The 16,575-nt window shown below is 52.1% G+C and overlaps 1 protein-coding gene across 1 annotated transcript; it reads left to right on the top strand.

The window, feature by feature from the left end:
- The first annotated feature begins 1,111 nt into the window (after positions 1-1,111).
- LRRC15 (leucine rich repeat containing 15) lies at positions 1,112-15,510 on the top strand. Its single transcript, XM_063662565.1, has 2 exons — positions 1,112-1,224; positions 9,837-15,510. The coding sequence occupies exon 2, from the start codon at positions 9,840-9,842 to the stop codon at positions 11,583-11,585; it is 1,746 nt and encodes a 581-aa protein (XP_063518635.1). The 5' UTR covers positions 1,112-1,224; positions 9,837-9,839; the 3' UTR covers positions 11,586-15,510.
- The last annotated feature ends 1,065 nt before the right edge of the window (positions 15,511-16,575 follow it).

Below are 16,575 nucleotides of genomic sequence, written 5' to 3'. Positions count from 1 at the left end.
AGGCTGTAGGCCTTGACCATGACAAGCCACCCAAGCAACTATTTCAGTAATAACACTACGCACTTTTATATCTTCCTTTCATTGCAGATCTCAAAACACAGCGCAAATATTAATTAAGCCTCTTGGCACTCCATGAGGCACTGTGTGTAAATATCACTCTCCCCACTTAGCTGAGAAGGTAAACTGAGCCAGGCAAGGGCAGGGTGTCTTCAGCTTGGGGCAGCTCAGGCCTTGTTGAGGCTCCATCTCGGAGGAGAAGCCGGGGTTTGGAAGCCTTCCCACCCCTCCAGCTATGACTCCTGTATCCTCTTCCCCAGGCCCTTTTGGGGATACCACAAATAGAAACAGTTTTGTCCCCACTGGGGAGGGGGGCAGACAGGGCAGCAGTGTGTGGGCTGTAATGTAGAGGTGAGGGGCATAGGGAAGCTCCTCACGCCCAAATATGCCCCTTGATTGCCCGTCCCCAAGCCAGAGACGTGTGTGCCTGCACCTCTCAGAGCAGCAGTAATGGCAAAGACCCCAGCATCACAAGGAAATCGGAAATGCTGTTTTTAGAGGGGACACAGTGGTCGTAATTATATTTTTCCTTGGAATCTAAAGTAAATGCTTCTTCCAAAATGTTAACAACAGATGAATCACGTTAATTGTCTGTAAATTTAAAGCCAAATAAAAAGTTTAAAATAAAAAAGAAAGAAAGAGAAGAATGAATGAGTTTTCTAGAACCACAGGGAGAAGCACTTGCCAATACTTCTAGGAGCAAAGAAACGCCCCTGAATCCTGCCCCATCCCTCTCTCGGGGTCCTTGTCTCCTTGGCCAGGGCAGGGCAGCAGGGGATCCACAGTCACTTAGGGAGGGGGTTGCAGGGTCGTTGTAAACTCTCACAGTGGCCAGTGCAGTGAAGGAATCCAAAAGAAACACTGGGGGAAAGACGGAAAGAGGAAAATGTGTCCTGAGTTTTTAAATACGGTTGAAGCAAACCCCTTACATTTAGGGATGCCAGCTGTGTGTCCCCTGTAGTGTCAGCCCGGGACATGCAGGCGCTGCACTGTGGCCCACAGTCCCCCCTCCCAGGGCCAACACTGCCCTCTGCAGTGACTCACGCCCGGGATAGTTTAAATACCGGGACAGCTCAGGCGAGCCACACTCATGCTGCAGTCTTGAGCCGTCCCTCGTCCTCCTCTCAGGCTCTCTCTTGTCCACGGCGAGCGGGCACTGAGCTGCTGGTAAGTAGGCGAGCCACCCCCGTCCCTCCTCTCTGCTTAGAGGGCCTGGCCAGCCCCTTCCCGTTTCTGCTGGACCTGCTCCCCTGGGAGACCCCAGAAGGGGCAGAGCTGACGTGTGCCTGGGGATGCTCTCGGGACAGGGACAGGAGAAGCCTGTGCTGGAGGGGTGCAAGCCTGTCTCCCTCACTGCCTGGACACCAGGACCACCAGCCCCTCTGCTGATGCCTCAACAGCCTCTTACGCCCCTTGCCCTGAGCAGCTCATGATGTCAACCTGTGGTGCTGAGATGTCTGAGACCAGCAAGTTGGGCTGAAAGTGGACTAAATTATCACCCCCCTTGTCACTGGATTGACCTTTCTGGAATCTAGATCCATTGGGGGAAGAACTTTTCTTTTTAAGGTTCAGATTATTTGAGCCTGTGCCATCTTTCCTGCTGGCCCCCAGTGGTCTGCCCCGCATTTGTGTCTGTCCAAGACCTTCCTTCATGGGGGTTTCCCAGGCAAGAGAGCTGTCTGCTTTGCATAGATGGATAACTCCTGCAAGTGTGACTTCAGCAGATGTGCCGGTCCCTGGTTTGCAGTTCCAATTTGGAATTCAGGCATGGGCTCAGCATTGTTCAGGCTCTAACAGTGTGGCTTAGGGGACACTATGCCAGCAGTTTCCCCTCTCTCCTGCTGGAAGTGTCGGCCTCTGTGGAGCCTGGCGGCTTTGAGCAGGGAGTCAGGGCAGGAGATGGATTTGTGATAAGGCGGCATGTGGATTTGAAATTGTGATGGCTGCACCTTGACCCGTGCCTCTGCTCAAACGCAGAGGCAGGACCTGGGGCCAAGAAACCAACTGTGGAAAACCAGAACTTTCAGGACTCTCCCACCCCTGCCAAAGTGCAAGAGCCTTTCCACCTCCCGGGCCCAGGGCATCACCTCGGTGCAGCTGCACTGTCTCTGGGATGACACGTGTGCTCCAGCCGCAGGTGCCGGGTGCCTGTCTGCCACGTGCCAGCTTCTCCTTTGGGGTTATCTGGGATACATCACTTTATCTCGGGCAGCTCTCAGATGTGTTGGTGCCACTGGTTCCTTAATTTAGAAGTGCTCTAACGGCTGGCACTTCCTTCATTCTGCATAGACTGAACATCTGGGGTAAATTCAGGGCCAGACAGTCCAATTTGCCTGTGGTCTTGAGTCAGCGGGGCGGGCTCAGCAGTGATGAGGCAGGCATGTGAGAGGGTTCGGGGCCAGGGGAAAGTTCTGGATAGATTCCACAGAAAGTCAGGTCATGGAAGGTTCTTCCCAGGGCTAGGGAACACTCTCTTAGCTCGCTCAGAAAATGGAGGGGGTGGTGAGGCGAGGGTAGAAGTAGATCCAGCCATGGAGAGATAAGAGATGGGGGAGAAGCTGTCCCAACTCAGTCCTGCCAGTAAGCAGACTGTGTTCACACATGGCAATTTGCTGCCCTGAATCCTGACCACGAAGGAGTCACTGCTGCTTCAGATTTATGGCCTCTCTTGGCTTTAGGACACAGAAATTAGAACCTGCTTCCAGATGCTTTGATCAGGGGCTGATCCATTTCTCTCTACTTTGGGACCCCAGGTGCCCGCCTGAGAAGGGGGCTGTTTGTAGCCCGTGGCTGCTCTCATAAGAGCCCTTTTGGGGCAGTTCTCCCTGTTCTGCTGGGCGGTTTGTCAGTTTCTCCTGCTACCCTTGCCAGGCTAATGACAGTCCTGCTCTGGCCTCTGCAGGAAGCCAGACCTGGGAGTATACCCAACAGAAGGGCTGGAAAGGAATTGCGCTTTTTAACTGATTTTCTTTTTTAAAACAATAAGCAACATTTTGGCTTTGAAGGGCCGTGAGAGATGAGAGACGGGGGTCCCCGCTTGATCAAGGTGGAGGGTGAGGGTGTGGCCAGTCTTGCTTTGGAGTTCAAGGATGCTTTCTGTTTGGGGTGCAGTATTCCCAAATCGGGGGCTGTGACCTTGGCCCCAGGTCCTGCCTCTACATTTGAGCAGAGACACAGGTAAAGGTGCAGCTGTCCCAGTTTCAAATCCACACACCAGCTGGGCACGGTGGCTCACGCCTGTAATCCCAGCACTTCGGGAGGCCGAGGCGGGCGGATCACAAGGTCAGGAGATCAAGACCATCCTGGCTAACACAGTGAAACCCTGTCTCTACTAAAAATACAAAAAATTAGCCAGGTGTGGTGGCGGGCGCCTGTAGTCCCAGCTACTCGGGAGGCTGAGGCAGGAGAATGGTGTGAACCCAGGAGGTGGAGCTTGCAGTGAGCCGAGATCCCGCCACTGCACTCCAGCCTGGGCGACAGAGCAAGACTCCGTCTCAAAAAAATAAAAAAAATAAAAATAAAAAAATAAAAATCCACACACCCCTCATCACAAATCCATCTGCAGCCCTGACTCCATCTCCAGCCTTGCTGTTGAGATTACAGGGGTCAACCCCTTCTGGTGACCCCTCTGTCCCTTCCCTACAGTCCTCCAGGAGACTCAGGTGGAATTGAACAAACACTAGCATCAGAGCAGCCTTAAAGAAGGAATCCCTGAACCCACGCAGCCTGGTAGTTAGGAGAAGCACTTGCCCTTGGCGAATCATGCTGGCCAGGGGGCAGGTGGATTGTATGAGCCTCAGTTGATTTAAGCTGGAGGGTGCAAAGCCACCTCCTCCCCAGTCCCAGGCCCTGCCAGGCAGGTGGTTGACAAGGTCCCGAATCCTGGTGATGAGGTTCAGGGGTTTGCCAAGCTCTGTAGTTAGGGGCCCTGATCGGGTGTCAGGAGTCCCCAGCGGACTGTGAACTTGGGCAAGTCCCCTGCTCCCTGGGGACCCCCTCAGCTTTCCCAACTACAAAATGAGCAGATGGTTTGACTAGGTGCACTCAGAAAGCTCTTGCACCTTTGATGCTCCAGGCTCTAAGTACTGTTTCTGGAAGCAGCTTCTATTGCCAGGTTCAACTCAGCACAAACCGCAGTTCCTGATGGGGATGCAGAAGGGGCCGCTGAGAGAAATATTGGTAAAGGGATGGGGCCAGGCCTGTGGCAGGATCTGCGGCCTCCCCCATCCTGGGTCCTCTTGTTCTCAGCGGTCAGTGACAAAAGGTCTGAGCCTGGGTTCTTGGCTAGTCTAGACCTCACGTGGTGTTTCTGAGCATGTTCTGTGGACTTCTGTATTGGAGTCACTTGGGAAGTTTGAAAAACATGCAGAATCCTGGGCCCCGCTGAGATCTAGGGATCAGGATCTCTGTGGGTAGAGTCTCCAGAGATTCTGATTTTTACCCAACAACAAAAATAACGATCATCACAAACATTTATTGGGTCCTCACTTTGTGCCAAGAACTCACCCAAGTGCTTCATATGCATTAACTCGTTTAATCCTCACAGCAGCAACGCTATGAGGTCAGTTCTATTAAACAAGCCAGGTGATTTTATGTGCTGCCCCAGGAGAGGGGATGTTTGGTGAGATGGGGAGGTCTGGAGGCACCGAGGCCCGAGCTTCAGGCCAAGCCTCTCAGGCAGACCCACTGGCCTGAGCCCCCACGAGCACGTGATTGAGGTCAGCACCCACTGTGGGCCGTGGGGAGAGACCCTGGCTGCTCCAAGCCTGACATCTTCCTCGGGAGCCCTCAGGCTTGTTGGGTGACATCTCTCTGCAGACAAGGCCATGACTGGGCAGCCCTCTGTGGGGAGAAGGCAGAAGCCAGGGAGAGACAGCCCCTCTCTGGGTCTCAGTTTCCCCAGGTGCACTGGGAGTGGGCAGGACCAGAAGCTCCCAGAGGCCCCTCCCAGTCCCTGGGTTCCATGGAACGGCTATTGGCTATGTGCGGACGTGCTGATTACTAAGTGGGATTGCCCTCGCTGGGAAACTTGGAGGCAGGTGGGCCTGAAAAGATGGGCACAAGTTCCTCAGGCCTCAGCATGAAGCTGGAGCCGGGCCGGGCAGCCCTGCTGGAGGTCCAGCAGGTCCTCTGGGGAAGAGAAGCTGAGGAGAATGAGGGGCTTCAGGCCAAATTTCCTTCCTGCCTCACATCAGAAGATAACAGAGCTCCAAGGGCCCTTGGAAGTCTTTACTGATGGGGAAACTGAGGCCTGGAGAATTTCCCTAAGCTCACACTTTAACTTAGTGTCAACCAGAGTAGAACGTTGGTCTTCCAGGCTCCCTCCAAAAGTTATGCTCTGTGTCATTAAAATAAGGAGGAGTCTCCTTCCAGGAAACCTCGTGTTCAGGGAATGTGAACGATGGTATTAAACGAAAAACGTCCCAACCCACCAACCAACAAAGCCCAGGATTTCAAGGCTAATTATGTGTTTGCTCATGAGTCACGGTGCTTCTGCTGAGACCCGAAGCCAGAGTGCCCTGGTTTGTGCACTTCTGCTCATGGGGAGGGACTGCATCAGAGCGCCCAGGAGAGCTGTCAGGCTGTCCTTTGGTTTGCCTGCTCGGCTTGCTGACTTCATGGGCCAGTGATAGACGCCAGGCTATTCCCCTTTCCCAGGAGCTGGACAGGGGCTGGACTGAGTCACTGAAGTGATTGACGACGCTCTCGGTTGCCTGGGGGAGAAGTTATAATTAGGGCAGCTTTGTGGCCCTTTAACTGCCATCTGTCAGAGCTGCCAAGCGGCACCAGGCAGCGTGGGCTATTAGGCCTCCAGGTGCTGGGCTCCTAGAGGCTGCGGCCACTGCACGAGCTGGCATCACGTGCTGAGAATCCAAGGGCCCAGCTGTCAGTCCCAGTTCTGTGGCCCCTCCCTCCCCTGCGGGCTTTGCAGCCGCTTTTGAGTGGAGCCCTTTGGAGGCCCTGTGGGGCCCTGGGCGCCAGCTGCAGCAGTCGAAAGTGCTGCAAACAGGAAACTGCTGCATGTGGTGCTGGGATGGGCTTTGCAGACATGAGGATTTATACAGAGGAAAATCTGCAAATTCTTGCAATATTTGTCATGCTGAGTGTGGCCCATTTTAGGCAGTGGTGGCTGTGTTCCCACAGGGAATTACCTGCACAGTCCTCTCAGATCAAGGGACACCTTCCCTGGCACAAGCCCTTCCTGGGCTGGCTTGATGCCCCTCCCCAGCTGGGGAGTGCAGACTCAGACAAAGCCACATAGAGATGGGTCCTCACAGGGTGCCTCATCCTACACTGTCCTTCATAGATGGGGAAACTCAAGATTGCCCCGCCCTGGCCAGGTGACGTGCACTTAATTTAGTCTCTGACACTTGGGCTGTGACACCGTTTTGAAGCACGCTGGGTATATGAGCGTACGTTAAATATAAGTGCCAGCCAGCTTGTCTCCAGGAGAAATTCAAGCTCCACCTTTTGCACGTCAGCCCAGGCAGTAAATATCTCGCATACACTTACACCAAAGAGATGGGCAAATACCCACACTGTCCACACAGACCCCTAAGAGTACAGGCACCGTTGTCTTGGTGGACAGATTGTTTTCTCATGCCCTGAAACTCAGCCTTAGAATCCTAAGATCTTAGGAATGGACAGGACACCAGTGTCTTCCAGTCCAATACCCTACCAGGCGTGGGAATCTTCTCTACAGCTTGCTTGCCAAGTGATTGCTTTAACCTCTGCTTGATTGCTTCCAGTGACAGTGAGCTTACTCCCTCTGTGAGGTTGCCCATTTTGACTCTGGATAGGCTGTCTTCAGTGGTGAACTGAAATCTGCTACTCTATAACTTCTGCACCTGTTTGACCTCTGAAGCCACACTGAGCTAGGTTCTTTCTGTATCCCGTGGCAGCCCTTCAGGGATGCTAGGAAAGTGATTGTGGACTCCTCACAGCATCTCTTCCTCTGGTTATTTATTCAACCACAGCTCCTTCATTTTAATTTTAATTTAATTTTTTTCTCACCATGTCTTAGGGTGCTGACACAGTTCCTTCAATGGATGCTCAGATGTTCTGCTTTCTAGACCCCCTCGCCATCCTCTAGAATTCTTCAGGAGGTCAGTTTGCCATTAGCCTTTTTGAAGTTCAGAGCGAAACTGAGCCCAGCATTACAGGTGTGGCCACGTCAGGGCAGTGTAGGGTGAGACCATCACCTCCTTTTTTCCACATGTGATACTTCTATTAACCCAGTCTCAGACCACACTAGCTTTTGTGGGCAGCCTCCTTCCTTTGTTATCGTTAATAAAAAGTCCTAAGTCTTCTCCTAGGGTGAATATTGAGCCACTTTTTTTTTTGTGCACTCTGTTTAGGCAGCTTGTTTTCTGTTGCTGGGTTCTGGACCTGACATTTGTCTAGATAAGTTTTTTTTTTTTTTAGATGTGTCCCTAGCATAATCTGGCCCCATTCCTTTGCATCTAGATGCCTTTGGACAAGGTATTCTTTTTCCTTTCTTGTTTCCATTGTTCTATATGCTTAGTCAATTTCTTAATGTAAAAGTATAACAGGTCAGGACTTCCATGGGCTGTGAACAAGTAAAAAAATCAAGGTCTTGGCTGGGCACGGTGGCTCATGGCTGTAATCCCAGCACTTTGGGAAACCGAGGTGGGCAGATCAGAAAGTCAGGAGATCAAGACCAGCCTGACCAACATGGTGAAACCCTGTCTTTACTAAAAATACAAAAGTAGCCACGCATTGTGGCATGCGCCTGTAATTTCAGCTACTCGGGAGGCTGAGGCAGGAGAATCCCTTGAACCTGGGAGGTGGAGGTTGCAGTGAGCAGAGATCATGCCACTGCACTCCAGCCTAGGGGACAGAGGGAGACTCCATCTCAAAAACAAAAAAAAATCAAGGTCTGTGTGGTTGGGGAATGGGCTTAGGTTTTTATCTCAGAGTAAGCTTGTTGTGGGGGCAGGGAAGGGGAGCACGGGGCTGAGGCCAAATTAGGAAGCCTGGGTTACTCTGAGACGTGGGCCAGGCTTCAGACCCCGTGAGTTCAGAGCCACAAACAGAGACCAGAGAAATACCTTCTTTAACCAACCATTGATGGCTTCTATGCCATCATTTGAAATTCCTTCCTCTGACTCAGGATTTTTGCTCATGGAAAGGGAGACACAGCATTAACACTCAAAGTACTTCCTTCGGGGTCTGGAGACTTGGGCTTTAAGCTCAGAAGCCTTTCCTTGCTTCTTGAATCCCCAAAAAGTGATTGGAATGAGTGACCGGCAGTGACTGCTCCATCTTCCAGGAGTTTGGACCTTTGAACCTCTGGTGGAAGTTGCAGATACTCTCATATATACACAGAAATTCTTAGTTCCTTGACTACGAATGCCAAGACCAGAAGCACTTTGAGGCCCTCCTGACTTCAGGAGTCTATAGGGTCCATGCTGTGGATAAGCATGGAACAACGGCAAGCATTTGCACAGCACTGGCCGGGATGGCCCTGCATCCTTTCCCCATTCGCTCCTCACAACAGCACCAAGAGTGGGGCGGGAGTTACCATCCCCTCTTCACACACGAGGGAGCTGAAGCTTGCAGGCCTCAGGCTTCATTCAAGGTGAAACTGTTAGTGATCCTTAAATATTCATATAGGGACCAGCACCCATGTCCCATAGCTCTACATTTTACACACACACACACACACACACAGTTATATATGTAATTGTCATCAGTGATTTCAAACACCAACATTTCCATGAACTTGCCTCCATTTTCAGAACATTGCCACGCCTGACCTACCATCTTTTAGCTCAAAGTACATCTCAGTAGGTTTCCTGGAACTTACTCAAGGACTCCCCAGTGTTTCTTGTGGAAACTGGGACTTATACCCACAAGGCTGGCTTCAGGCACCAGCTAAGCCACAGCAGCCTCTCCCAGTGAGGCAGGACATGGTGCAGACACGTCATTGCCTTTTCCTGGGAGGGTGGTTTGAATTCGAGCTAGATGAAGCACAGGTGAAAGGACTAGCAGATGGCTAAGTGATGGTTGGTGGTGATGGGCTGGGCAGGGCACGCCCAGGCCAGGGTGAGGAAGAGCTGCTTCCACTGTAGTCATTCAGGCAGATCCCAGCTCTGTGGTCCTAACTCTGCCGCTGCTGCTGCACCTCCCGGCAGGCTACCGTGTTTGTGGACTCACCATCTTCCCTCAGGTTCAGCCCTATTTATTTGTTCCCATTGCCTCTGTGTTCCTCCTGACAAGGCTGTGTTTAACCAGCACATTCAGATGATGTGAGGGATACAGAGATGGATAAGATACAGTTCCCGCCCTAAGGAACCTGTAGGGATGAAAGATGGACTCCCTGTCCGTGGAAAGCTTATTGGCTGGGGAAGGAGACAGACAGGGATACAGTGAATGACATCCAAGGCCACCGTGGCCAATGATGGAGACTGGGAAGACGACTTCATAGAAGGGTAACTGATTGACTCATGGAATCTGGGAAGTGTCCTAAAGGTGATTGCACTAGAGCTGGACTTGGAAGCATGGGAAAATTTTGTGTAAGGAAGGACAAGGGGCACTCCAGGTAGGGAGAATTGCCTGGGCAACGGCATGGAAGCAGAAAGGCAGGGGCAAAGGTGCAGAGGCTTGCTGTCCAGAGCAGAGAGAGCATGCATTCAGTATGTGATGATGGGGTTCAAAGCCAAGCCAGCATTGGCACTGCAAGTTGATGTTGGCTTAAAACTTGCCAGTGTCGGTTAGAGGACCCTGACTAATGTGTGCTCTCTCCCCTTGCACAGGCTATGCCACTGAAGCATTATCTCCTTTTGCTGGTGGGCTGCCAAGCCTGGGGTGCAGGGTTGACCTACCATGGCTGCCCTAGCGAGTGTACCTGCTCCAGGGCCTCCCAGGTGGAGTGCACCGGGGCACGCATTGTGGCAGTGCCCACCCCTCTGCCCTGGAACGCCATGAGCCTGCAGATCCTCAACACGCACATCACTGAACTCAATGAGTCCCCGTTCCTCAATATCTCAGCCCTCATCGCCCTGAGGATTGAGAAGAATGAGCTGTCACGCATCATGCCTGGGGCCTTCCGAAACCTGGGCTCGCTGCGCTATCTCAGCCTCGCCAACAATAAGCTGCAGGTTCTGCCCATCGGCCTCTTCCAGGGCCTGGACAGCCTCGAGTCACTCCTTCTGTCCAGTAACCAGCTGGTGCAGATCCAGCCGGCCCACTTCTCCCAGTGCAGCAACCTCAAGGAGCTGCAGTTGCACGGCAACCACCTGGAATACATCCCCGATGGAGCCTTCGACCACCTGGTGGGGCTCACGAAGCTCAATCTGGGCAAGAATAGCCTCACCCACATCTCACCCAGGGTCTTCCAGCACCTGGGCAACCTCCAGGTCCTCCGGCTATATGAGAACAGGCTCACGGATATCCCCATGGGCACTTTTGATGGGCTTGTCAACCTGCAGGAACTGGCTCTGCAGCAGAACCAGATTGGACTGCTCTCTCCTGGTCTCTTCCACAACAACCACAACCTCCAGAGACTCTACCTGTCCAACAACCACATCTCCCAGCTGCCACCCAGCATCTTCATGCAGCTGCCCCAGCTCAACCGTCTTACTCTCTTTGGGAATTCCCTGAAGGAGCTCTCTCCGGGGATCTTCGGGCCCATGCCCAACCTGCGGGAGCTTTGGCTCTATGACAACCACATCACTTCTCTACCCGACAATGTCTTCAGCAACCTCCACCAGTTGCAGGTCCTGATTCTTAGCCGCAATCAGATCAGCTTCATCTCCCCGGGTGCCTTCAACGGGCTAACGGAGCTTCGGGAGCTGTCCCTCCACACCAACGCACTGCAGGACCTGGACGGGAACGTCTTCCGCATGTTGGCCAACCTGCAGAACATCTCCCTGCAGAACAACCGCCTCAGACAGCTCCCAGGGAATATCTTCGCCAACGTCAATGGCCTCATGACCATCCAGCTGCAGAACAACCAGCTGGAGAACTTGCCCCTCGGCATCTTCGATCACCTGGGGAAACTGTGTGAGCTGCGGCTGTATGACAATCCCTGGAGGTGTGACTCAGACATCCTTCCGCTCCGCAACTGGCTCCTGCTCAACCAGCCTAGGTTAGGAATGGACAATGTACCTGTGTGTTTCAGCCCAGCCAATGTCCGAGGCCAGTCCCTCATCATCATCAATGTCAACGTTGCTGTTCCGAGTGTCCGTGTCCCCGAGGTGCCTAGTTACCCAGAAACACCATGGTACCCGGACACTCCCAGTTACCCTGACACCACATCCATCTCTTCTACCACTGAGCTAACCAGCCCTGTGGAAGACTACACTGATCTGACTACCATTCAGGTTACTGATGACCGCAGCGTTTGGGGCATGACCCAGGCCCAGAGTGGGCTGGCCATTGCCGCCATTGTAATCGGCATTGTAGCCCTGGCCTGCTCCCTGGCTGCCTGCATCGGATGTTGCTGCTGCAAGAAGAGGAGCCAAGCCGTCCTGATGCAGATGAAGGCACCCAATGAGTGTTAAAGAGGCAGACTGGAGCAGGGCTGGGGAATGATGAGACTGGAGGACCTGGGAATTTCATCTTTCTGCCTCCACCCCTGGGTCCATGGAGCTTTCCCGTGATTGCTCTTTCTGGCCCTAGAGAAAGGTGTGCCTACCTCTTCCTGACCTGCCTGATTCTCCCGTAGAGAAGCAGGTCGTGCCGGACCTTCCTACAATCAGGAAGATAGATCCAACTGGCCACGGCAAAATCCCTGGGGATTTCCGATTCATATCCCTGGGCTTCCTTCAAGAGGGCTCCTCCTTCAAATCCTCCCCACCTGTCCTCCAAGAACAGCCTTCCCTGTGCCCAGGCCCCCTCCTGGCCTCTGTAGACTCAGTTAGTCCACAGCCTGCTCACTTCGTGGGAATAGTTCTCCACCGAGATAGCCCCTCTCGCCTAAGTATTATGTAAGTTGATTTCCCTTCTTTTGTTTCTCGTTTGTGCTATGGCTTGACCCAGCATGTCCCCTCAAATGAAAGTTCTCCCCTTGATTTTATGCTCCTGAAGGCAGGGTGAGTTCTCTCCTCAAAGAAGACTTCAAACCATTTAAGTGGTTTCTTAAGAGCCGTCAAACACCCTGGTTTTGGGGATGCTATGAAAGAGAGAAGGACAATCATGCCACTCAGTTGCTGGAGACAGAAGAGCCGTCATCAGCGTCTCACTTGTGATTTTTATCTGGAAAATGAAGAAAGACCCCAGCAGAGCAAGCTCAGCTTTTTAGAGAAGGATCTTTCCAAACTGCAAACTTTGCTTTGAAAAGTTTAGCCCTTTAAGGAATGAAATCATGTAGAATTTTGGACTTCTAAAAACATTAAAATCAGCTTATTGGTACGGGATAGAGAAAGAAATCTGGTACCTGGGGGTCCTTGTGTTCACCCCTAGAGTTTGTTTTAAAATGTTTAATTGAAGCATATGAAGTGTATGTGCAGAAAAGTGGGAACAGGATAGTGTACAGCTTGGTGGATTTTCACAAACTGAACATACCTGTGTAATCAGCATCTAGACCCAGACCCAGAGCATGACCAATATCCCCCATCCTGGGCTTTTCCCAGAGGAAATGGGAGCTTCTGGAGATGGACTTACCTGGGACCTGCTCCCCGTGAGCCAGGATGGTCCCCCACAGTCAGCCTGTGCAAAGGCCCAGTGGCCAGGGTGGAGGAGAATATGTGCGTGTGGACAGGATGGGAGACTCTGGCCTGAACAGGAGATTTTATTAAATCTGGAGACCCTGAGAGACCCTGAGACCTGGGGCACCCTGGCTGGCCAGGTCAGAAGCATCCTGACTGCAAAGGTCCGTGCAGCCACACCCCCTTCCCTGCCAGCAAGCTGTCTGCGGCTCATCCGAGGCCCCTCCGCCTGGAGCCTTCTATGGACATGATATGCCTGTATCTGTTTTTAATTTTCATTCTTCACTTAGGGGAAGTGAAATAGCTCAGAGATGAGATCCTTTAATTGAAAACCAAGCGTAACGGAATCCAGTGTCTTTCTAATGTGGTAAAATTCTCCATCAACATCACAGTCAGCTGGCAGCTGAACTTCAGAATCTCACTTACAGCAGGCGACACGGGGGTACGCCGACAGGTCACACTGGGTCTGGGGGCTCCCTGGAGCTCCTCCTGCGTGTGGTCTGGTTAGGAGTTGAGTTGTTTGCTCCAGGGTTATTCTCCTCCTCGAGTCACAGTCACACGAATCCCTGCCTTCTCTGGCCTTCCTGCTACACACATATTCACATGGCGCTCAAGAAGTTAGGCTCATGGCAACGTGCGTCTTTCTCTGGACAACTGGCCCAGTTTACAGTGAAATGGAGAATTTCGGGTCTCCACGTCTGCCCAGGAAAGAACTTCAGCTGACTCCGCGGGGATCTGGAAATCCACCACCAATCCCGATCGGCTCTTATTAGCTCCCCCCTCCACAAGACACCTGTGACATCCCCCAGGGCCATAGGAGCACAGTGCTGACCAGGTTTCCCTTCCAGTTCCTGCACAAAAAGGGTCCAGAGGGATGTTTGCAAACACTAGTGCACTTTGTAGCTTTCACTCTCTGTCCCAGGGAATCTAGGAGAGATGAGGCCCATCAGAGTCAAGAGATGTCATCCCCCCAGGGTCTCCAAGGCATTTCCAAACTATTGGTGGCACCTGGAGGACATCCACCAAGGCTTGCCAGAGCCAACAGGAAGTGAGCCCAGAGCATGGCACATGAGCATCACCCGCTGATGGTGGCTTGCTGTGCCTGGTGCCAACAGGGGCAGCCCGGCCCGTACCCCTCCAGACAGGAAGCATGGGTTTGCCCACAGACCTGTCGGGTGCTCCTGTGAGTGGCCTCCAGATGTCTTTGTGCACAGGCACAAGTGGGCCAGGGCTGGAGAGAGGTGGAAACCTCTTCATCCGGTGGGCCCTGCCAATCTTAACTCAGAACCTCTAGGTATTCCTGGTAGTAGCCATGACATTGGAGCACCTTCCTCTCCAGCCCAGAGGCTGACCTGAGGGCCGCTGTCCTCAGATGACGCCACCCAGGAGCACCCTAGGTGAGGGGTGAGGGCCCCTTTATGTGAACCTCTTGCCTCTTCCTTTCTCCCATCAGAGTGGTTGGATGGAGCCATTGGCCTCCTTTTCTTCAGTGGGCCCTTCAACCTCTCTGCACCATGTTGTCCGGCTGAGGAGCTACTAGAAAAGCTGAGTGGAGTCTCCTTTCCAACAGGATGATGCATTTGCTCAATTCTCAGGGCTGGAATGAGCCGGCTGGTCCCCCAGAAAGCTGGAGTAGGGTACAGAGTTCAGTGCACTTTTCCTCTCTGTTTACAGCTCCTTGACAGTCCCACACCTATCTGGAGTGGGAGCTGGGAGTCAGTGTTGGAGAAGAAACAACAAAAGCCAATTAGAACCACTATTTTTAAAAAGTGCTTACTGTGCACAGATACTCTTCAAAGCATTGGACGTGGATTCTCTCTCTAGCCCTCAGCACCCCTGCGGTAGGAGTGCTGCCTCTACCCACTTGTGATGGGGTACAGAAGCACTTGCTCTTCTGCATGGTATTCAATAGGCTGGGAGTTTTATTTATCTCTTCAAACTTTGTACAAGAAGAGCTCATGGCTTGCCTTGGGCTTTCGTCATTAAACCAAAGAAAATGGAAGCCATTCCCCTGTTACTCTCCTTAGTCTTGGTCATCAGAATCTCACTTGGTACCACATAGATCAAAAGCTTTGTAACCACAGGAAAAAATAAACTCCTCCATCCCTTAAAGAATAGAATAGCTGGTCCCTCTCATGGGAATTGGGCTGTATGTATATTGTTCTTCCTCCTTAGATTTTAGAGGTACAAGAGTTCTACTTAGAACTTTTCATGGACACAATTTCCACAACCTTTCAGATGCTGATGTAGAGCTATTGGGAAAGAACTTCCAAACTCAGGAAGTTTACAGAGAGCAGACAGCTAGAGATAACTCGGGAACCAGCGTTGGTCGACAGATGTTAGATGTATCCTAGCTTTTAGCTATAAACCACTCAAAGATTCAGCCCCCAGATCTCACAGTCAGAACTGAATCTGCATTGTTGGGAAGGCAGCAGTGGCCTTGGGAAGGAAGCCATTGCTGTGGTTCAGAGAGGGTGGGCTGGCAAGCCACTTCTGGGTAAAACTCCTTCCGCCCCAGGTTTCTTCTTCTCTTAAGGAGAGATTGTTCTCACCAACCCGCTGCCTTCGTGCTGCCTTCAAAACTAGATCATGTTTGCCTTGCTTAGAGAATTACTGCAAATCAGCCCCAGTGCTTGGCGATGCATTTACAGATTTCTAGGCCCTCAGGGTTTTGTAGAGTGTGAGCCCTGGTGGGCAGGGTTGGGGGGGTCTGTCTTCTGCTGGATGCTGCTTGTAATCCATTTGGTGTACAGAATCAACAATAAATAATATACATGTATACATGGGCTGTGTATGCTCTCTATGGACATCTTGGGTAGGTGGTTTCACACCTGTGGATTCTGTTCTTGCTATGTTTGTGCAAGGTTGAACTGGACAGATAATTACAGAAAGCAGATTCTGGGCTGAGAATAGGCCTTTGGAAAGTGAGTGGGAGGCCGGGCGCGGTGGCCCACACCTGTAATCCCAGCACGCTGAGAGGCCGAGGTGGGTGGATCGCCTGAGCTCAGGAGTTCAAGATCAGCCTGGCCAACATGGCAAAAACCCATCTCTACTAAAAATACAAAAATTAATCAGGCATGGTGGTGTGTGCCTGTAATCCCAGCTACTCGGGAGGCTGAGGCAGGAGAATCACTTGAACCCAGGAGGCAGAGGTTGCAGTGAGCCGAGGTTGTGCCACTGCCCTCCAGCCTGGGCAACAGAGCGAGACTCCATCTCAAAAAAAAAAAAAAAAAAAAGAAAATGAGTGGGGACCAAAAAGAAAATAACAAATGGTATCTATAGGCCACCGTGGCTGGAAAAGACCTGAAGGATAAGTTCAATCCATTTTATAGATGAGGAAAAGGAGCTCAAGACAGGAAATGAATGTCTTATAGTCACCAGTAAGCCAGTGGCTGAGCCAGCCCTGCACCCAGGCCTCCAGGCTCCCAGGCTGGTTCTTTTATACCATGAGGAAGCCACTGACGTTCCGTCAGCATTTGTTCAAAGCACACGTGTGTACGCACACACACACACACATGCACGCAGGCAGGTGGCAGGACTATCTTACACACCTCTGGACTCCTATAAGTACTTAGCACCAGGCTCAGGAAGTCCCAGGCTCTCAGGCAACACTGTCTGAAGGAAGGTGACTCCCTCCAAGTGTCCAGGCGTCCCCAGAACTCCCTCAGGCCTCTGGGTTCTGGGGGTGCCACAGCTGCCGGTACAGGTCCAGCAGTTAAGAGAGGGCTGATCTGCTGTCCCTGTCCCTTTATCCCATGATTATACCCAGGAAAAGGGCTTGCAATCATATTTACCTGGACTCTTCTAGTGCCTTAGATCCCTTCTGCCAGGTGTAAGCCTGTCC

This window comes from Pongo pygmaeus, chromosome 2 (genome assembly GCF_028885625.2).
Source record: "Pongo pygmaeus isolate AG05252 chromosome 2, NHGRI_mPonPyg2-v2.0_pri, whole genome shotgun sequence".
Classification (NCBI taxonomy): domain Eukaryota; kingdom Metazoa; phylum Chordata; class Mammalia; order Primates; family Hominidae; genus Pongo; species Pongo pygmaeus.
This window is presented reverse-complemented; position numbering and strand designations above follow the sequence as displayed.